Raw genomic sequence first — 23088 nt, 5'->3', positions numbered from 1 at the left:
GGTGGCTCAGTCAGTTAAGCATCTGCCTTCGGCTCAGGTCATGATCCCAGGGTCCTGGGATTGAGCCCCATGTCAGACTCCCTGCTGACATGACATGTCCCTCTCCCTCTGCCCCTCCCCCTGCTTGTGCTCCCTCTCTCTCTCAAATAAAATATTTTTTTAAGTTTACATACTCTATTTTTCCATTTATATGACACTCAAAAACACAAAACCATAGTGATGGAAATTAGACAGGTAAGTGGAACAATGTGATAGAAGGTATAAACATGGAGGGGCACTGTTCTGACCAGTAGGGTGGTTACATAAATCCACATATGGGCCAAAATTAATAGAACTATACATACATACAAAAAACAAATTCTATTATATAATGATTTTTAAAATAAAAAAATTGTAAAGGAATATTAACCTCTAAGACAGACATGCTATATCAACTCAAAGCCAATATCAACTCAAAGCCAAGAATACATCGCCTCCCAGTCCCTGCCCTCATTCTTGCAAATAGCCTGCAAGTTTCTCTAGGGCTGTGGGTTGCCAAGACACACCAAGCTTTAGGGTTCAGAAGCCATTCAGGGGCAGATATCTGCCCTATTGGAGAGCTCACCTATTAGGTTGTCAAGAATTTTAGCAAATACATTAATTGGAAGATGATTCCTAGCATTAGAAACTGATATTTCACTTACCAAATGGTTTATTTGCAAAAGGAACTATCTAGTCCCCTTGAGTTTATATACAGATTGTACATTAAATGGCAAAGAAATTTAAAACTAAAACATTGGAGCCACTGCTTACTGACCCCAAACTAAAGTGATGCCCTACACAGCTCTGAAAGTAGTAAGTAAAGCAGTGAGAAAATTGAATGAAATCTACCAATATTTGAGGTACACACAAATTTGAGAATTTGCCTATAAGATGTATTCAATAGGTGCTTGGCCCAGCAGAAAACACAAGCCCCGTAGATGGAGAATCACCCCAAGACCTGAATTGCTTTCTTCTCAAAACAAAAAAAAAAAAAAGTGGAGAGACCCACCCCCTTCCTCTTTTCCTTTCCCAGCCTCTTGCTTTCATCATTATTCCTGGGCAGCAAATCTCACAAACCTACTGTCAAAACTTTGCACAGAGACCAGAGAAACTTTCAGGTCTCTGTCCAGAAGATCCTCTGCCTAGCTCATCTCATTTTCTCATCATACCATTAAGTAGGTCCTTGTATCATTTCGGAATGATTTTGGCTCCAAGGAACAAAATGACTAACTCACAGTAACGTTAACAAACAAGGGTTTATTTTTCTGACACAAAACATGGGCAGTCGATGGCTTTGTTTTAGCTACCCCTATGCTGTAAGGACGCTGGTTAGGTGTCTCCACATCCTCACGGTCTCTTGGTAATAAAACGACTGCCAAAGCCATAGCATTAATCAAATTTCCATCATAAGAAGCAGAGGGCAGCATGATCAGGGAGGTTCTTCCCAGTCACCTACTTTACATCAAGAAGGAAACAGGTGTCAGAGCAAAATGATGTTCCTTGCCACCTTCTCTTATCAGGAGAAGAAACTCTTCCCCAGAATCACCCCAGAAATATTCCCTTTCATCTCATTGGCCAGAGCTGATCATAGGTTCATTCCTGGATCAGCAAATGGGTCCACCTCCCTAGAGATGGTAGGAAGTGATACTTGAACAAAATTGATATTTTGTTGGCAGAGGGGAAAAGGAGGGAATACAGTGTGTCTGCCACTGCACTGTTACTATTCCCTCTTTTTTTACAGATGAGACAACTGTGGCTTAGAAAGGATAAGAGACTTGCCCAAGTTCACCCAGCTGGTAAATGCTGAAGCCAGGTTTCAAACCCATTTCTGTCTGACTGCCAAGCCTGTGCTCTGACTCTCTGTGTAACTGCCTCTGTGGGATGCATTTGATGCAGTGACCAATTCCTTCCTCCCTGGAGCGGCAAGCTGGAGGGCTAGTCGTGACTGCACTGCTAACGACATCCCAGGTCTTAGATGGAGGACAGAGCAAGGGTCCCACTGTGGATCAACATCTGGGCCATCCTGCATGTTCCTCCCTGACCGTAAGGGGGCAGGTCTGTGAAAGCACCCTCTTCCTGCGGTTCTACCGTCCTTGGCCTCTGCCTACTGACCTCTGTTTTCCTCCTTGAATGTGCCTTTAGAGATTATCAAGCAGAACCGAGCTGAGTAAGGAAGCTGGGCTAGAAATTCTGCCCCTCTGCCTCACTCCCTTACTTGCCTCTCTAGGCTGTTTCCTTGGCCCTGTTCTGTCTGCTCATCTTCTCTTTGTTGGTTTTCCCAGGGACCCTGACACCTAAAGTAACTCAAAAGTCACTATATATGATTCTACTGCAAACATATCCTCCCCTAAAGTGAGGGCTGCAGACTGTATTTCAATGAGAAAATAATTTAGCAGGTAATAAATGTTCCCTTCTTTCTGTGTTCCTAGTGGGCCTTGAAATTAGCAAGAGCCAAATGTCACATTAATTTCACTGTAAGGGGCCAGCACTAAGGGTGACATCGTAGCATCTCTCGGGATTGGGATCCATTAGCCTGAGGACCACCGGAGAAAGGGAAGCTGACACTCATCGCGAGCAGGTCTCATGTGAAGCCCTGTTGTGTTTTTTCCTGGGCGGTTTCCCAGGAGGATAGAGCTGGGCTCTAAAACGTTAAAGGTGTTATGGTTTGGGGTGTGGACATGAATAGATTTTCCAACACTTTGGTCTTGTTCTCAATACACTGCTTGTATCTCCATCCCTCTTTCAGGAGGGCTTGCGGGGAAAGAGGATCTTGTTGTGTCTAAGTGATAGTCTCTCTGTTCCAAAAGAATTCCTGCAACATTACTGAGCGGGACTAGGAAGGATTAGCAAATCCTCGGATTACTTGAGCAATAAGGATATACTGCCATGGGCCTTTTCATTTGGAACTCAGTCTTGGTCAATATCAACATCTTATGGCTAGTCGATAAATCCCAGTTTCAACCACAGTGGAAGAAGCGTCAATGCCTGCTGCTGGCCACTTAGTTTATGGTGAATCAAGACCTCGAACGAAGCTTTAAATTTGCTGATGCTTTTTTCTGTGGGGTTTGTCGTGGCTCACCCAGCCAGATCGATTCGATGCGTCGTACGGGGGAAGAGGAAAAGGTTTGTGGCTCTCAGAGTATTAGCAAGTTCATTTCACGCTGATGTTGCGACAGAGGCCAGGGGAAGGTTTACAGAAGCGGCATTCATCAAGCCAGCTGGTCGACCACGACAGCCCTCAGGCTTGGAACAGAGACACCCAGAAGGGAGGGGCTAGGGGTTGGCAATTCACAGGGAGAATTATGGCTTCTCTGGCAGAGGCCAGGTAACCAAGAGGGGAGAGGGTCTGGAGGCTCTGATGGCTTACAGCCTGCAGAGAGGAACCAGAAGTGGGCAGTAGCCTAGTTCGCTTTAGCTATCAGGAGCTATTTGGAACAAGGGCATTTTTCCCTCCCCAGAGTTTATGGCAGATTGAATGCAAAAGTGGCCCTAATTCTCCATCCTTCCCACACCACTTGCAAAGTGACTTGTAGTTCCTCCCATCAAGGGGTTGAGTCTATTTCCCTGTTCTTTGAATCTAGGTTGCCTTGTAACTTACTTGGACCAACAGACTGCAGCAGCACGAGTGGGCAGCAATGTCTCAGTTCCAAGCCTAGGCCTCGAGAGACCTCGCCCACTCCCCCACACCCCCTCTCTCTCTTCATCATGAGAACAAGAGCAGCTAGCCTTCTGGAAGATGAGGGAGCACGTGGAGAAGAGCTGCATCTCCCCAGCTGAGGTCATCCTAGACCAATCAGCCTCCCGCCAACCTGCCAACGGACCACAGATGCGTAAGCAAGCCCAGCTGAGCCCAGCCCAGATCAGCAGAGCTGGCCAACCAATCCATAAACCCGTGAGCAATGATAAATAGTTATTATTTTAAGTCACTGAGATTCGGGGAGTAGTTTTTTATGTAGCATTATGATGTCAATAGATAACTGATACCAGGTTCATCCAATTATTTTAGTAACCACAACAATGCCCAGGGTAAAAACACCCCAGGCCATGAACATAAGGGTCCCTGATTCTCTAAGGACCAGAGTTCTACCAGCTGGTGCTAAAAACCTGAAGTTTATATACACGTGCAACAAAAAACCTGCAAGGTCAGACCATCCCTTCCTCAATGGACTGCCAGCACAAGGTCATTCACATTTGCCCAATTTAACTTATTCTTAAGGGCAAAGGTCACAACTTCCAAGACAACCAGTCCAGCTTTAGCTCCAGGACAACACAGCTCTTTTTTTCTGTAATGGATGGGCAAATGCCCATCTGGCCACTACCTCCCCAATCCTCCTCTCTGAGTTACTGAACCATTTGGTGCAAGGGGCAAGGTCAGCATTCCAGGCTGAAGAGAAAAGGGGACCGAAGGGTGTCTGTGCTAGTCATCTATGGCTGCTGTAATGACAGACCACAAACTTAGTCTTAAACAACACCCAGTTATTAACCAACTGTTTTAGAGGTTTGAAGCCTGACATTGATCTCACAGAGCTAAAACCAAGTTGTTGCTAGGGCCACCTACCTTTCTGGAAGCTCTAGAGGAGAATCTTGTTCCTTAGCTTTCCAGCTTCTAGAGGTTGCCCTCACTGTGGTGGCTCATGACTCCCCGCTTCCATCTTCAAAGCCAGCAACCGTGGATCAAATCCTTCTCATCTGGCAGCTCTCTGACCTCTCCTGCCTCACTATTCTCCTTTTAAGGACTCAAGTGATTAAATTGGACCCAAGCAGATAATCCAAGGTCATCTCCCCATCTCAAAGTCCTTAACCTTAATCACAGCTTCAAACTCACGTTGGCATTTTAAAATAACATCTTCACAGGTTCCGGGGATTAGAACGTGAGCATCTTGGGGGTCCATTATTCTGCCTACGACAATTACACTGTGATATCGTATAACGAGGACTAAGAGACAGGAAACTTTTCTTTTTCTTGGCTATTTCCATGGAACTGATGGGCCAACACCTGGAATTCTATAAAATGAGCTTATGCTAAAGGAGGGAGAGATGGAAGTGGGTTAATAGCATCCCATAACTCATCCACAGAGCTGCAGAACATCCCTTCCTCCCTGACATGCTGGTCTCATTATTAAGGCTGTAGGATCTGGCTCCCAGTTCAAGGGCAGGACTAGATGGCCTTAGCCCAGCAGGAATGCAGCTCACCATGCTCTCCTGATCTGCACAGAACTTCCAGAAGCTGGTGATGCCCTCATGGCAAATCATGAAGGCCATTCAGGAGCCGTAGAAGACTGCCACCAACAAGGTCCTTTCCCCACTTACCGATCCCTTGTGCTAAGAGTTGGGGGGCTCCTGAGGTGGATCTGAAGAGATTCTGCTCTCAAAGCTCTTATAGACTAGAGGATTACACAAAAGATGCATTTCAATAAGGGACTATTTAAAATTTTAGAGAAAAGCACTGCAAGCAACAAACAGATAAAATGTAATAGAAGTTCAAAGCAGGAAAAGCTGGGGAGTATGCACAGTGGATAGGGAGAGCAGGAACAAAGAAGAATCTGGCGAGGCTTTTTGGAAAACGTTAAGGAAGCATGTTCTACATTTTACAGTTTAAGCTAGGGTAGGCAAACTTCTTCTGCAAAGGGGCAGATAGTAAATATTTTAGGTTTTGCAGGTCATATGGTCTCTACTACTCAACTCCACTGTTATGGTACAAAAGCAGCCACAGATAAGTGACTGTAGGGCATGGCCGTGTGCCAATAAAACTTTATTTATAAAAATGGGCAGTGGGCCATATTTGGCCCACGAACGGTAGTTGGCTGATCCCTGCTTTAAGCCATGCTGTAGGCATACAGTGAGCGTTTGCATAACCATGAAAAGATTTATAGAAGATCTAATGCTGGGGTTAAGCTTTGATGAATGGAGAGAACTTGACTATGAAGGAAAATTGGGAAGAAGGTAAAATTAACAATTTTTATGAGATACTGAAGAGACCAGGCCCTCAAGAATTGCAAATAGAGGATTTCGGATAGGGGAAAAACTTGAAATACAGCTAGTTTGAGTAGCGCTGTTTTATGAAGAACTTTGATAGACAAGTCATTTAGATGTAAGACAATGGGAACTAGGGAGCCCTTGATAGTTTTTGAACTGGAAAGTTATGGCATGCAAATACTTTTCAGATCACTGAATAAGTTTAAAGATTGGCCTCTGGGGCTATGCAAGCATGCAAAGCAGAGGTCCTGAGTACTTGTCCCCACGGGATAAAAACTTGCCCCTGTTTCTAGCCAGCAAGTGGTCGTGACACCACCTGCTCCCACACACAGTTGGAACCTCACACATAACTGAGCTCAGATCTGCAGAAGATTCTAGCTGCCCATTAAGGTATGGGTCTGGCTTCCCCAAAGCATTGGATACTTTTGCCTTCCTATCCTCTGTGAGGGGGCCCCTGTCTCCATCCCTTCCCCTGCTCCCTCCCCCGTTTCTCCACCCCAAAGGCTTCCTGCTGCTGTGAATCACATGTCCTAACAAATGAGTTACCAAAGTCTCCAACAAGCTGCTCATCATTGTCCCCAGCAGGAGAAAAGCAGCCATGACCTGGAGCTGGGACCTTGTTAGGAGTTTGTAATGAGCTGACGGGGAAGCTATTTCTGCCTGATTAGAATTCTAACGCACTGCTGACTAGGTGAGCTCTCTCCCCAGCACCCCCACCCCTCTCCCTGCTCCAAGCAGAGCTCCAGGCAGGAAACGGTTCTCTGCCAGCAGTTAAGACCATAAGGAACAAACACAAAGCAGCCCTAGAAACTCCCTGTCCATCCTTCTTTTCCCTCTTCTGAAGGGGATACCTCCATCTTACTCATTTTTCCAAGCACACCAACCACTGCCACCTGCTAACATCCTAATGACGCCACCTGGACCTATCCATAACTGGTCACCGGGTGCCCCACGTGTCCTGGCAAGGTCCCCACTCAGAGAGAGATGGAAAGGCAGGAGAACACAGCCTCTGACTATTCACTGGAAAGATGAGGCCAAAGGCCAAATTCCCAAAGCAACCAGTCAGAGTGAAGTCTCCAGCGCAAAGAATTTTCCTCAGGTTCAATTCAGAGAATATTTTGATACCCCAATTTTCTTCCAGTTGACTGGCTTTAGAAAGCATCTGGATTAGTTCCAGTGTGAACTGATTCACCACAATAATGATTTTTAGAAGGAAAATGAAAACTCAAAACATATTTTGGGGGTAGTTCACAGTTGAATAAAAAAACAATCTTTGGGTTCAGTTTGGGATTCAGGTTGTACTTATGTTCAAGTCCTTATATCAGAGGAACCTGAATTTTTTTTATTATGTTATGTTAATCACCATACATTACATCATTAGTTTTTGATGTAGTGTTCCATGATTCATTGTCTGCGTATAACACCCAGTGCTCCATGCAGAACGTGCCCTCTTTAATACCCATCACCAGGCTAACCTATCCCCCCACCCCCTCCCCTCTAGAACGCTCAGAGGAACCTGAATTTTTGAAAGCTTAAGAGATTTTTCATGTAGGCCAAGTTATGAATGCAGGGAAAAGGACATTTTGGGGTGACAGAAAAAGAAAGTCTCTCCAGATTTGGTAAATCCCCTTGGGGTGCCTGGGTACAGCCCAGTCTGGCCCCTCTGCTTAACAAGGGAAGCTCCTATGTCATTCCAAAAGGAATCACAACCAAGGAGTCCCTTTGCTGTTCCCCCCACAAAAGCAGGATTCTGTTCCAGGCTAAATCACAAAGCATGAGAACTTTTTTGCTGCCATCAAGCAAATCACACCAGAACAGGTTTTCTCAACCTTGGCTGTACATTGTTATCACCTGGGGAGCTTCCCAAAATGTCAGTTCCAGGGTCTGCCCCCCAGAGATTCTGATTTAACTAGTCTGGGGTATGGCTTGGGTATTGAGACTTTCTAGTGTGTAGCTAGAGCAGAGAACCACGGGTCTAGAGTAATGTTTCTCAAACATCCACGTGTACGTGAATATCCTGGGATCTCGTTAAAATCAGATTCTGATTCACTAGACCTGAGATGGGCCTGAGATTCTGCATTTCTTCTAACAGGCTCCTGGAGGATGCCCATGCTGCTGGTCCTCGGACCGTTTTGAGTAGAAAGGATCTAAAACATACCAGCTGGAAGTGCTACTACATTTATCAGACCCTGTATTTTTCAAGACTGTCAATGATCATCAATAGAAATCCAACTCAACTTGGAATAAGAAAAAGGAGGAATTTATTGGTACAAATAAATAGGAAACCCAAGGGTAGGACTGGCTTTAGGCACGGCTGCATCCAGGAGCTCAAATTGTGTCACTAGGACCTTCTGCTTCCATTTTGCTTGCCCCTGAGTTTGTTCCATTTTCAGGCAGGCTCTCTCCATGTGGCAACAAAGATGGTCCAAGTAGCTCCAGGCTTACATCATTCACACAGCCAGCGGTGACAGAGAAAGGAGCCTGCCCCTCCCCCCCCCGCCTCAATATCCTTACTGATCCTTGAAAACGATTCATTTTCCCCAGCTTGGGTTATGTCCTCACTGCAGGTCGGGGACTGGCAGAGTTCTATGGTTAACAGGCTCACCTGAAACACAGGTATTGTGGGATGAGAGTTTCCCAAAGGAAAGGATGCAGAGTAAACCACAAAGGAGCTGATGGCCTACATGAGCACAACAGTTAGTGCCAGAAGCTCCTTAGACTTCCACCACAATCTCCTCTTCTCTGGCCATGAGCTCTTACCCACCACGACTCTTCTCTGCTCCTCACGAATAGGCTGAGGCCCTCGCTATTACTCAGCAGATTTGCTCTGGTCACATGCTGGCATCCTGGGTGAGCAGAAGCCAAAAAAGTAGTCCTTACAACTCCAGACAACTCCAGCTTCCTCCATCCCTTCTCACTTCCACAACCAGGAGAGGAAAAAGACCAAGGAATGGACAGTGTTCTAGGGATGGAAAAAAATGTTCAGAGATCAAGCTGAATCGCTCCATTTCACAGATGAGAACACTGAGGCTCAGGGTAGCTGAGTAACTTGTCCAAGAGCACTCTGCAAAGTCAGGCTTTATGATATTTATATTGTCTCCTCTGAAATCAGCACCAGTCTAGTCCAGGCCTTGGGCCTCCTTTGGGTTTAAAAACTATTTTTGGCTAAAAGGGAGAGGTAGGATGGAGGTCACAGTCACAGACAGGGTTCCAGCCCCCCTGCTATGTCTCTAAGTTCTCAGGAGTCAGTGTGTGAGGTGTGCATGCCCACAGGGTTCTGCGGGGGCTGGGATGTGGGGAGAGAGAAATTCTGAGCATTCAGCAAGGAGGAAACACCAGCAGAATCCACTCAAAAGAACCTCTCAGACTCCTGAAAGGGAAACTGACAGCTTATTATTTATATTATTTATAATATTATTTTTTATTTATAAGAATAGCTAACATATGTAACGTTTAATATATGGCAGGCCCAATCTAATTTAATTTACACTAACTCATTTAATCCTCACAAAGACCCTATGAGATCACAACAGTTATTATTCCCATTCTACAGATAGCAAAACTGAAAGCACAGAGAGGCTGGAGGAGTTGGTACCAAAAAATGTGATGAATTAACTTTGAAAGCGTTTTCCTTTCCGTGGGCACATATCTGCCCCTCAGCCGCCCAGGGCACAGGAAAAGGGTTACCACCGTGATTCTAGAGGCAGTGAGATTCAGGGCCAGAAAAGGTGCAAGGTTTCCTGTGTTAGGTTTGCAACCAGGTCAGCCTGCTGCCCCCTGGAGGTTGCTGCCGCTACCTGCCACAAGGGGGCGCCCATGCCCGGGCCCGCATCTCCCGGGTCAGAGACCGCCCCGCCTTAACTGGAGGAATTTAAAACAGGGGAGGAGCCAGGGCGGTAAAAGCAATAAGGAGGGCATCATGGAAGAGGCGGAACTGGCTTGGGCCTGAGCAAGAAGGAGGATTTTAGTAAGTGAAGGGCATAAGGAAAACGATTCATTCAACATGTGCTAAGCACCTACTGTATACCTGAGCATGAGGTCAAAACCTGGTGACAAATGAGAGGGTTCACATGGGGAAGTAATCACAGTAACAATAGCTAGGCTTAGTGCAAGCACATCATTCCCATCATTTCTTCACCTCTTCACTTCTCCCATGGACAGGTAGGCATTCGGATCTCAATGTGCCAGGCAAGGAGCCTGCAAATATGGATTGGCCGTCTCAGGCCACATAGCAGCAGGAGTGCAGTGGAGTCGATTGTGTGCCTCTCTCCCTAACAGAACATTCCGTGACAACACCCTGGTAGCTTCAGATCGGCAGTGGTGGCAGTATTTACACCATGGAAATGGGCAAACACCCTCGGGAGCCCACTGTTAGACATTTCCCAGCACACCACAGCACAGCTGCTAAGAGAATGAAGAGTGGGGCCTGGAACCCCCACTCTCTCTCTCCTAAGCTGGTGCTCTTAGCCATCGCACTGCCCTCCACATAGCTCAGTGTAACTAGTGCTAGCAAGCTCAGAAAGGAACACTCCTCCAAGATAACAACCTGACTGCCTTCAGACCAAACATGGCATCCGTTCTTGGCTTCGCTGTGCCTCCATTTCTTCACTGGTAAGATGGGGATCATGAAAACATCTGCCTCCTAGGCTGGTTGGTGAATTGATACACATGAAGCTCTTAGAATAATATCAGGTGCATGGTAAGCACTATGTAACTATTAGGTTTCATCTGTTAGTTAGGGCTACACAGTGTTTAAAGAACAGGGGCACCTGGGTGGCTCAGTGGGTTAAGCATCTGACTCTTGCTTTCTGCTCAGGTCATGATCTCAGGGTCAGCTGTGTCTGTCAGGCTCCGTGCTCAGCAGGGAGTCTGTTTGAGGTTCTCTCTCTCTCTCCTTCTGCCCCTCTCCCTGGTCTCTCTCTCTCTCAAAAAAGAAATAAAATGTTTTTTAAAATGTTTAAAGAACAATATTAATTAGTTGCCAATATTTTTAAATCATATTTCTGTGTAAAAATTCAGATATCTAAATTGTTTGGAAAAATTGTAAGATCTGACCTCACTTTACCATATGATAATAACCAACTGGAGCGAGATTACAGTTACCCCCTAACCCCCTCCATGGACTATGCCCTTTGGGGAACTCTTCTTATTTCATTTACTAACTGCCCCCCAACCCAGACAGCACCCATAGGCATCTGAGTTTGAGACTCCTGCTCTCTGCTTCTTAAAATGCACAGATTGAATGTGTTAGGATGAATGATCTGCCAGCCACACGTTCATCTGGCAGGCTATACACCTGCTATTATACGTACTTAAAGCTGAGGAAGTTGGTCTCAGAGAGGCTAACTGTGCCTAACTCAGCATTGTAAAGGCAGGGACTCAGAGCCCAGATCTTCTGGTTCCTCATTCAACAGCCACCACCCACATCTGAGCCAGAGCCTGACTCAGAAGCAGCTTAGGGAGCTCTCACAATGTGGAGAGTAGGGCCAGGTAGGGTACAAAGCTCTGCCCATCCTTCCTGGTTTCCTGGACATGATGGGATACGGCAGATGTAGCTCTCAAGGAGGGTTGCCAGATGAAATCCAGGATGCCAATTAAATTTGAATTTCCAGTAACTTTCAGATAAATGACTAAGTTTTAGCATAAGTATGTTCCATGTATCATTTGGGACATACTTATACTTTATGAATTTGTCAAATTTCAGATAATGAATTATTTTAGTATAAGCATTTTACAAATAAAGCATGAGACATACACATACCAAAAAAGTTCCTTTACCTGAAATTCAAATTTAACTGGTACTTTTATTTGGTAAGTGCCACAACTCTAAAAATTCCTAGAGGCCTCTGCCAGCCCAGCCCCAAGGATGATCGACAAGGGAAAAGAGGAGGAGGAAGGCCTCACCCCAGAGCTGTTTAGGAGCTCTGGCCTGGGACAGCAGCAACACTGCCCACCACCGCCACAAACACCCGCACCAAAAGTTAAAACTTCCTTTGTCTTCCCTACATTTATTTTCCGAGTCAGTCCTGGTTTTATTTCCTAATGTGGGCAAGTGCTGGATCTCCCAAAAGTCTTCACCCAGCCATGCCTCTGCTTCGTTTCTGCAGTCACCAGGAAGCCGCCCCGACCTGTCAGAAACAGGGGGGCTGACCGCCAACTGGGGGTGTGGGGTGCGGGCAGCGGCGGTGGCTTCCGCTGGGAAACGCGCCGCAGGTGGGAGCCCCGGCCAGAGCTCCTCTCCCTGGCCCTCGGCGCCCTCGGGCCGCGACCCCCGCAACCCGACCCAGCAGCGCGCCCACCTGGACGACACCCTCCCCTGACGGGAGCGGCCACAGGGCCCTGGGGCCACTGCGCCGAGGACTGGCGCCCCCCGCAACACACACACACCACCCCCCCACACACCACCCCCCACCCCACCACCACCACCACCACCACCACCACCCTCACCGCCCCGACCCCCGTCCCTAGGCCTCCAGTCTGACAGTCGCCGCGCCCTTGCTCGAGGCTGCGCCCACCAGCGTAGCCCTAATGATCCGTGACCGCGCAGACACCGGCGGCCGGACTCCTACCCTCTCCCCTCCACTCCGCGGCTGGCTGCACCGCTCGACCTTCCTCTGCTAACCCAAGGGCCTGGTGGGCAGAGGGCGCCAGGTGGAGCCAGGCTGGCTGGGGGTGCCTCCCCCATCCCTGGCCCCCAGTAGGGGCAGGCGATCGGCCCCCTGCAGGCACCTGCCCAGGTGAGGTGGGCCAAAGACACGCGTGAGGACACACACACACACACACTCGGCCCTGGCTGGGGCCCAGGGGCGCGTTCTGCCAATCTACCCCCCTCCCTGGGTTAATGATCAGGCCCGAGGACACACACACACACACACACACACACACACACACACACACACACACTGTCGGCCCTGGCTGGCATGCACACACACACACAGTTGGCCCTGGCTGGGACCCAGGCATGCGTTCGGCCAATCTACACACATACACACTGTCGGCCCTGGCACGCACGCACACACACACACACTGTCGGCCCTAGCACGCGCGCACACGCGCGCGCGCACACACACACACACACACACACACACACACGCACGCTCGGCCCTGGCTGGGGCCTGGGAGCACGTTCGACCAATCTACCCCCCTCCCTGGGTTAATAATGATCAGGCCCGAGGCTGTGTCAGCTGTTCTGGGTGGAAGGCAGCAGGACGGGTGAGAAGTTGCCAACCCCATCCCCCAGCTCCTGAAACCCCAGGCTGCCCACTGACAGGAAAGCAGAAGGTCCCAGGGCAAATTTCCCACAGGGGAGGGGGTGGTGCCCCTCCCCGGGGAAAGGAGGCAGCACCTGTGGCAGAGAGATGGGCGGCTGGCAGCTCCAGGGCGAGGCTGCCCTGCCCCTACAATGTCATGGTCACGTAGCTTTCCTCGCCCAAGTGTGCATCAGCTCCATCCCTGCCTTCCTCCTCCGGGCCCAGCCATCCCTCAGCTAACCCCGTTTGTTTTCTGCTTAGCACTTCGGAGGGCTTGCTGTTACCTACTTGCCCGTTACCGCCTCTCCCTGATACGGCCTTTCCCATTCACTGCTCTGCTCCCAACACCTACCACAGTACCTGACCCGCGAGACTCTTAGTCACTGTGCGGGCCACTAGGCTAGCCCCCAGTCACACAGGCCCTCCCCAGGTGGGCCCACATCCCTGGGCTGAGGGAGGTGCAGTTCTGGGCCCCACCCAGGACAGCGGCAGAGGGCAGGTGCGGCTCCTGAGCTACCGTGGGGTGGGCCGAGGCCATGGATGGTCCTCCCTTGCCCCTCCTTTCCACAAGGTGTTGGCCCAAGGACGCTCCTTAAACCGCCTGCTCCACAAACTTAGCCACCGAGTCATTTGACAGGAAGCCAGACCTCAACAATCAGCATTTGTGGAACAAAAGAGGAGAGAGGGGGGAAGAAAGAGCTTTGACTCTGACTCTCTACTGTTAATCACTTTTCACGTCCCAAGAGCACCTCAGATTTGCCTGCTTCTCTCCACGGGCAATGCCACCACCGTCATCAAAGCGAGCAGCCTCTGTCCTTTGAAGCCCGGCATCTCTTCTGCAGCACACGCTGGTGGGGCCCACCCCAGACCCCATGGGCCCCATCTGGGCTCACCTGCAGCTGCGGAGGGTGGTTGCAGCTCCCTGCCTGAGGGCTTCCGTCCATTAGCCCAGGAGCTGGCTCAGCCCTGGAGCAGGACAGCGGCTGTGCTAGGGATTTAACGCCCAGTGAACACTCCTCAACCCTTGAGAGCCAGACTCCCCGATAAATAATCACCCCCACACCCTGGGAGGACGGGGTCCACAAGACTCCTCAGAGGTCCCCAGGAAATTCAGCCCCTCCTCCCAGGCCCCATCATCTATCCCCCTTTATTTATTGGCTTTTCTCTCATTTCTTCTCAGTTCCCCCATTCCCTCAGATGTGCTTCCCAAATAAAGGCTACTTTCACCCAAATCCCTGTCTCAGCGTCTGCTTCCGGCGGAATAGGTGAACCTCCTACCCGGCCCCAGACTTCCACTCTTACTTCTTTGTGTTTCTGAGAGGCAGGACCGCAGGGACACTCGCCTCTTTCACCACAGAGACTTCACCTGTGTGGCTCAATGTATTCTTCATTCAACAACTATTCATTGAGTGCCTACCACTTAAGGGTCAGGAATCCTTGCGCTCATGGAACTGACCTCCCTCATCCTCTCCCCGCTTTGCCCTCCTTCCCCAACACATACGCCTGCTTCTTTCTCTTCGCTCACTCCTACTTACCATTCAAGTCTCAGCTCAAATGTCCCATCCTCCAAGAGATCTTACTGCCCCCCTTCCCATCAACTCCTCCCTTCCCCACCCCCACCCCCCGCACAGAGCCTGACCTTTCTCATTACACCTGTCACCAGATTTGTCTCTCCCGACATCATGCTCCCTCCACAAGCATAAGACAATGCCCATTGCTCTCTCAATGTATCCTCTGCCCTTAGCACTGTGCCTGGTACCTAGTGAACGAACCAGTAAATGAATGAGTGAGTGAATGATCTAATGGCACCGTTGTCATTAATGAAAGGTAAGCAGAGGAATGAGAAACTCATCCTTGTGGTTGGGCAGGAAGAGGCAGATGAAGAGAAAATTTTCACAGTAGCCAGTAATGGTGACGGAGATGACCACAAATTGTGGAGGTCTAGACCATCAGGTAGCAGCCAGAATGTCCGTGGGGGCCCAGAGAGAGCAGCAAGGAGGATGCACCGTGAGATGCAGAAAAGGCAACCCTCCAAAACCAAACCTTTTATTCCTCCTTCACCATTCCCCAGCCACAGAGAGGCAGCAATGGAAGGTATCTCGGGGAACATCTATCCTCCCGTTTCCCAGGTGAGAAAACCAATACCCAGAGAGGTGCCTTGGCCTAGTCCTATGATTAGTGGCAAGCCTCCAAATGCTGAACTTACTGTCCATTGCTTGTTAAAATCTGAGCCTCAGGCTGGCCCGTTCCAGGCTGTAGGTACAGCTTCCCACAGCATGCCCTCAACCACGAGCAGCTCATTGTCCAGGAGAGACAGCTTCCAGGCTATATATCAGTAATCAGTGACGTGTGGGATGCTCATACCCCTCTCCTGGTAGCCTGGCTCTCCCACATTGCCTTTCTCCCACCAAAGGACTGCTCTGAGGAGACCACCCAGACTCCACCTTTCTAGAACCTGTGCTCTGGATTCCAACAGCCTTTCCCAGGATTGAACTCTTGCTTAATTCTTGCGTGTTCAGGCCTCCTCAAAGAAGCTCAGTGCCCCCAGGTGCTCTGTGCATCCAGATGTGACTCAGACAGTAAAGGCAAGCCTCCCCTGATGGACACTTACTGGGCTCTGCCCACCCATTTTGGGTTTAGTCCTAGCAATAAACCTCACCCCAAGCTGAACAGCAAATTATCAGTAGCAACTGGGCAACGTCGCAACTGAAATCTCTTTATACTTGGTCTTCAATATATCAGAAGAATAAGCAAACATACAGAAAAAATAATAACTCACTTTATTAAAAGCTTTTGATGTGCCAAAACCTATGTTAAGCATTATATTGGATTTAATATAACAATTGTATGAGGTAGAAAGTTTTATCATCAATCCCATTTACTTATAAAGAAACTGAGACTCAGTGAAGTCAAGTGACTTGCCCAAGACCACACAACTAGTAAGTGATAGAACTGGTACTCAAGCCCTTTTCCATCCAACCCCAAGTTCTCAGCTTCCTCCCACCACCAAACCACTCACCCTTTCCCAGAGACCAACCAGGACCCAGACACCAAAAGGGAGCCCAAGTGTGTGCCAAGCACCAACATCTCTGGAAAGATGGCATCCCAGAGCCAAGTGATTATCAAAGGATGGTCAGACTGGCTGATACTCAGGTAAGGAGAAGAGGGAACTACTATCACATATGACCCAGAATCACCATGACCCTATGCCTGCCTCTGAGCTTTGTCCTGGGGCCCAAAGCAAAATGTGAGGCTTGGGAGCCTTCAGCCCCCTTCTCTGCCCCATCCATCCCCTTTCCAGTAGCCCTACCCCACGTCCCCTCACCTCCCCTTAGCCACACACACCCGACACCACTCCATCGTGATAGAGAGAAGCGGCTAGGGAGTTAGGGATGTGTCATCCTTTGAGAGCATGCACAGTTTTAAAGTGGATGCAGAAGGAGGCAATCCTAAAACAAAGGAAGAGTTGCTCCCCTACCTTAGGATGTCTCAATCAGCTGTGAGGTAATCTGTCACTACTAGCAGTGAAAATACTAAAATTTGGGATTAAGTATGTTGGAAAACCGAAGTAAACTTGGATCTTCCCTAAAACCACATCATAGTCACTTGAATTTGATGTGTATTCTTGCATGGAAGAGAGAGAACGGCCTGACAATTCATTCACTAGTACCTGCATAACTCACAACCCCCTCTGAATATGGCACAATCCAAGTGAATAATTAGGACCGCTATATTATTAGTAATGTGGCATTTGGGAATTATTACAGCACTTTACTTTCTCCCAGGTTTTTTTTAGATTATATCAAAACTGGAGTATCCCCAGGGGAGTATACGCCCTGACACGGGAATATCATCCATCATGAACACAACAGCTAGGAAAGGAGGCTCTGAGGAAACTGCAGGCTCAGAAGGGCACTTTGTGGAGACAATAGGAAGCTGTGACAGCTTGTAAGATGCTCCCCGTTTTCATTCAAGAAGGTCTCCAAACCCTGCCTCCTCCATGAACTCTTCCTCCAGCAGTGGGAGAGAACTGTCTGCTCCAGGGCCAGAACTTTCCCAGGGACAAGGGGCCCACCTGCTTCAGTCAGCTCAGCTGCCATACAAAATGCCATAGACAGAGAGGCTTAAACAACAGACTTTTGTTTTTCAGAGTTCTAGAGGCTTGGGAAGTTCAAGATCAAGGTGCCAGGAGGTTGGGTGCCTGGTGAGGACTCTCTTTCTGACTTGCAGACAACCACCTTCTTGCCATGTCCCCACATGGCCTTTCCTCGGTGTGTACAAGTGGAGAGAAAGAAAGACATCTCTCTCTCTCTCTTATCAGGCCACCAATCCCATCATGAGTGCCTCACCCTCATGACCTCATCTAACTCTAACTACCTCCCAAAGATGCCAGCTCCAAATATCATCACCTTGGGGGCTCGGGCTTCAACATATGAATTTGGGAGGGTCACAGACATCCATTCCATAGCACCAGTGATGGGAATGATCAGTATAAAGATTGGTCCTCAGGTGACTGGTGCAAAAATGGAATCATTCATTCATTCATTCATTCATCAAACTGATATTTATGAGTACTTACTATCTACTAGGCATATACTGACATGGATTAGCACTCATCATATATCAGTGGTCTGCACTGAGGTTCCAGTGTTGATTCAAGTAAATCTAGTTCCTGCCTTCATGAAGATAATAGTCTTCAAGATAGGGCAACCAGAATCTGTGGAGAAGAGAGCACCAGATGTCAGTGTGGGTCTCTGCAGAGCTCATTCATTCATTCAGCATTCAGCGAGTATGATTGTGTGCTGGACATGGGAAGAAATCAGACACGGTCTCTGCCCTCAAAGAGCTCACAGCCTAGAACATAGAGGCAGATTGCAAACACAGTGCGGTTAAGTTCTACAGAGCTGAGTCACGACATGTACATGTAATATTTGTGCATACAATTATACAGCAAAAAAAGAGAGAAAAAAATCAGATAAATAACACAGTGGTTCACCCACCATTCCTCCCAGTGAGCAATACCCCAGCATGGGCCTGAGGTGGGGTGTGAAACGAGTGTACCTTCGGTGTATTCCACTTCCCATTATCTCTCTTGGTGTGATCGTTGCCTGTTTGATACTCGTTCATGATTAAAAATCCACATTTTCTTCACTCAAGGCCCCTAACCTCAAGCCAACCACTTCATCTGGTCATCAGCCAAAGAGGCGGCATCACTTTCAACACAGGCTGGGCCGGACTTCGTTTTTCTTTTTTTAATATACTTATTGTTTGCAGTACAGTTGACACAAATATTGTATTCGTTTCAGGTGTTCAACATAGTGATTTGGCAATTTTGTACATTACTCGGTGCTCACCACGATCAGTATAGTGGGCTGGACTGGCTGTGTGTGGTGATATACTTTGTAAGTTGCCCAGAGAGTTTATCACTTGAGCCGGGACACCCCTGAGAGTGAAGTCTAGTGATGTTGAGAATTACACCAGAACAAGAAGCATAAACTGAGACTGTCCTGAGCAATTCAGGAATCTGGCATCTCTGTTTATGGGTGACTTAAGGGATTTTTATTTATTTTTTTAATCTGAAAAGAGGTTTTTTTTTAAACAATATGTTTTGTTACACAGGTATTAAATATAAGAATGTTTTCTAGTTTTAATTTTATTTCTTTTAAAATAGATTAAAGTTCACAATAATTATTCAAAAAGAACACAGTGAAAAATCTCCCTCTGACTCCTATCCTCAGCCACTCAGTTGCCTGCACAGGAACCAGCAGCCTATATATAAATACATATATATACACACATGCATATACATTTATGTGCATATATGTATACATATATATACATATCTATATTTTACACAAACAATAGCACAATATTCACACTGTTCTGCCCTTACTTTTTTCTCTTAACAGTACACCTTAGAGATCATTTCATATCGATATGACAAGCTTCCTGCTAATATAGGATGCTTTACTATTTCACTGTATGGATGCAAATAATTTATTTAACCAGTCTCCATTGATGGACATACAGATTGTTTCCAATCTTCTGCTGCAATGAATGACCTTGACCATGTATCATCTTGTATATGGGCCAGTCCATCTGTAGAATAAATTCCTGGAAGTAGAACTGCTGAGTCAAAGGGCTTATCAGGTTAGATTCTGTTTGGTGGCTCATAACAGAAAAGCCAAAACATTGGTCATTTAAACAAGATAGAGATTTATTTCTCCCACAAATAAAAGGAGTCTGGTGGTGGGCCATCCAGAGCTGCCATGGACTTCCAAGGGTCAAGAGTGGCCAGGATTCTATCTTTCTGCTCTGCCATCCTCTGTTGATTGTGGAGGCCTTCTTTCGGTAAAAGAATACAAAATTACAAATACCTATAGAGTGAGAAAAAAAATCATAATATAATACATGTAAGTTCTTAAGAGCTGAAATAACACAAACATCACATCTGGGAAAAGTAATATTATAACTACTCAACTGCCCACTCTATAATAGGTTTTTTCCCTACTTTTTCTGGCTACATGATCTTCGATCACTTTACCACAGAACAATATTTTGTAATACCTTCTGGAAAATAAATAAAAAGATAATTGAATTTTCCTTCAGCATGGCTCATTAAAATTTATTATTATTGTAGACAGTTAAAATGCATAAAACATGTGAGACATACTATTTGTAGTACCACTACAGATTTTGCCCCACCAATATAGGAATTCTGATAAAATCTATGGTTCCCAATGCCCATAAGAAAAATATCCGGTGTGTTTATTAATGTATAAGCTAAGTTACTGAGCACGTGCCCAGTAAAAGAAAGCTCCTATCTTACCTGGCATCCACGAGTACCAAATTCTCACCTACGATTTTATACATCTTACAAGTGGGAGCATGTTACACAAACCAGTTTCTGGCTCCATTCATTTTAACCTCTTTTTCTCTTCTGCTACCAAATACTTCTGATGCTGGGCATAGGACACATTCACATTGTGATGTGATCCCTAGCCCTGCATCTTGGTATTGCAAAGCCAGGCACAGTAAGCAGTAGGGGTATTCACGGAAGCCATTCCTACAGCAGGACGGCTAGCAAATGACGGCAAACCCCAGAAGCATATCCACTTATACACCGACTAAATGCAACCCCAGTTCAACTTCCCCCTGGCTGGATTCCCCAAATTCCCGTGGCCATTCCAATACCAGCCAACCCAAGGGAAAGTGTGACACAAGAGAAATCAGAGTAGAAACAGACAGCAGTCTAAACCATGTACAGTTGAAACATCTTACTTCTGCAAAGAAGTTACAAGAACCCCTGACCACATGAACACGCCAGGGCTCTCCTGGGGCAATGCTCGTGCAAGTGAAGGGCTCCGAAAGTTCAGCTCCCTTACCTGCATGGTACAATGGCCCTGGCCAGCAAGGTTCTGGATTCAGGCCTGCCAATCACATACCCGTGATCTGGAAGGCGGAGGGGAGGCAGAAGCCCTTCTTCCTTTGCCAATGGCAGGTGCTGAGGTGCCAGTGTCAATACATATGAGTTTTTGCACTGGCTATTAGGCTCCATATTCTGCAGTCCATCCATCATCCACTTTGGGTCTACCGACTGTAGAGGGCCGCTGTATGGGTCAGCAGCAGCTTTCATCGGCTGTTTGTTTTAATGTAATTTCCATTCTAATTTCACACATGCAGGAAAGCAAAGAACACAATGAACATCTAGGTTCTATTTGCCCAGTTGCAGCCATCATTAAAATTTTGCCATTTTTTGCTTCATAATTGAATCATTTCATGGTAGATATAAAAGATCGTAACAATTCACCCCTAAACACATATCTCCAAAGAGTAGGGATGCTTTTTCAATTAACAACAAGACCAAAAATATCCCTAACAAAAGTAGCAATAATTCCCTAATATCACCTAAAAGTCACTTCATATACAAATTTCTACAATTGTCCTAAAGATATATTTTATAGCTATTTCTTTGACACCAGGATCCAATAGGTTTCATGCAATGTATTTGTTATGCCTCTTAAGTCTTGTCTTATTTAGGACAACCCCCTCATGACATTGACTCTTTGTAGAGATCAGGCCAGCTGTCATGTTGAATGTCCCACATTCTAAATACATCTATTTCCTTACTCTGTCATTTCGCTATTCCTAGTATTTCCTGCAAAATGAGGTAGATCTAAAGGCTTGGGGGGTTTCCAGCCAGACTCATTGAGGTATAATTTATATACAGTAAACATCATCCTTTTTACTTTACTGTTCTGTGCATTTTGACAGACAGTCATGTAATCTAAAAGCTTGGTTTGATTCAGATTTAACACCACTGGTCAAAATACTTTAAAGTGATGTTGTGAACTTCCTATTGAACTTCTTATCACATCCTCAGGTAATGTCTAGTTGTTCCACTATTAATGATACTAATTTTAAATACTGGGTTCCTGTAGCTTTCTGATATCTGAATGTGTATTAGTTTTCTATTGCTGTGCGACAAATTACTATAAACTTGGAGGCTTAAAGCAACACCTACCTATTAGCTCATAGTTCTGTAGGTGGGAAGTCGGGCATGGCATCGCCAGGTTCTTTGCTCAGGGGATTACGAGGCTCAAATCAAGGTTTCGGCAGGCTACATTGTCATCTGGAGTCCGGGCTCCTCTTCTAACCTCATTAAAGTTGTTGGTGGGATTCGGTTCTGACTGATCTTGACTGTCGAGGGAAAATAAAACTGATACTACTCAGCAGGGACCTGAAAGGCATATGTCTGGAACCTGGAACCACAGGATTCTTTGGGGTGCCTACTTGTACCTCTATGTCCATTAGGAAATATTAATGGAAAACTACAGTAACCACATACAGGAAGAACCACCAGGAGATTACATTCTTCAGGAAGGAAGGCTTGGGTTATTCCACCAGATAAGAGTACCCCGAATAGCTGGATGCTGGCTGAGGGCAAAAGGAACAAGGGATAGATGGCAGAGGAAGGAAGTTATAATAACCAAAATATAGTAAATATACAAATATGCATATATATTCTTCCTTGCTTTCTTAGGTATTTTCTTCCTCTTTCTTCCCCCTATTATTTTATATAAGGAGTGTTAGTGGCAGCTGATCTTACACTTTAGTCTTTAGAATATCAAACAGATTGTGACTGAACAAGAAGGGAAAAGAACGTCAGCCAGAGATGGACACCACAACTAATGAGTCTCTGGCTCTTTCCTCTTTGGGGAGAGAGTGGCTACCTTGTTTGCATTATTTTTTTAAAGATTTTATTTATTTATTTGAGACAGAGAGCAGAGTGAGAGAGAGCCTGATGCAGGGCTTGATCCCAGGACTCTGGGATCTTTTTTTTTAAAAGATCTTATTTATTTATTTGACAGAGAGAATGAGACAGAGAGAGAGCATGGGTGGGGGGAGGGTCAGAGGCAGAAGCAGACTTCCTGCTGAGCAGGGAGCCCGACATGGGACTCGATCCCACGACTCCAGGATCATGACCTGAGCCGAAGGCAGTCGCTTAACCAACAGAGCCACCCAGGTACCCGTGGACTCTGGGATCTTGACTTGAGCCAAAGGCAGTCGCTTAACCAGCTGAGCCACTCAGGCGCCCATGGACTCTGGGATCTTGACCTGAGCTGAAGGCAGACGCTTAACCAGCTGAGCCACCCAGGCGCCCCTGCATTATTTTTTTTAGCTATGCTTTCATTTAGGTGGAAGCACGTTGTTGTTATATTGTTATATATCATATATGCTGTTGGAAATTTAACTATGGACAAAAGGGCACATATGGATGCTGGGAAGCCAAAGAGCTGGATCGTATGAGATACTATCTACTATAGTTCAGCACCCCTTT

General features: G+C 46.8%; 1 protein-coding gene across 6 annotated transcripts in view; it reads right to left on the bottom strand.

The window, feature by feature from the left end:
- Positions 1 to 16587: 16587 nt before the first annotated feature.
- The window catches only part of ADCK1 (aarF domain containing kinase 1), a 182600-nt gene continuing 176099 nt past the window's right edge, over positions 16588 to 23088 (bottom strand). For 3 of the 6 annotated variants that reach the window (XM_073895654.1, XM_073895653.1, XM_073895658.1), the window contains 3 exons: positions 21772 to 21947; positions 20693 to 20912; positions 16588 to 19624 (listed from right to left, as the gene is read on the bottom strand). In XM_073895654.1, coding sequence (XP_073751755.1) covers positions 21830 to 21947 — 118 coding nt within the window. In that variant the 3' untranslated portion in view covers positions 16588 to 19624; positions 20693 to 20912; positions 21772 to 21829. Of the gene's footprint in view, positions 19625 to 20692; positions 20913 to 21771; positions 21948 to 23088 lie in introns of those variants that run through there. The other 3 variants (XM_073895655.1, XM_073895659.1, XM_073895657.1) reach the window with 2 other exon arrangements.

Source organism: Callorhinus ursinus, unplaced genomic scaffold, assembly GCF_003265705.2.
Source record: "Callorhinus ursinus isolate GAN/ISIS: 27379988/994484 unplaced genomic scaffold, GSC_fseal_2.0 scaffold8, whole genome shotgun sequence".
In the NCBI taxonomy this organism is placed as follows: domain Eukaryota; kingdom Metazoa; phylum Chordata; class Mammalia; order Carnivora; family Otariidae; genus Callorhinus; species Callorhinus ursinus.
Note: the sequence above shows the minus strand (reverse complement) of the source record. Positions and strands in the feature narration are given on the sequence as shown.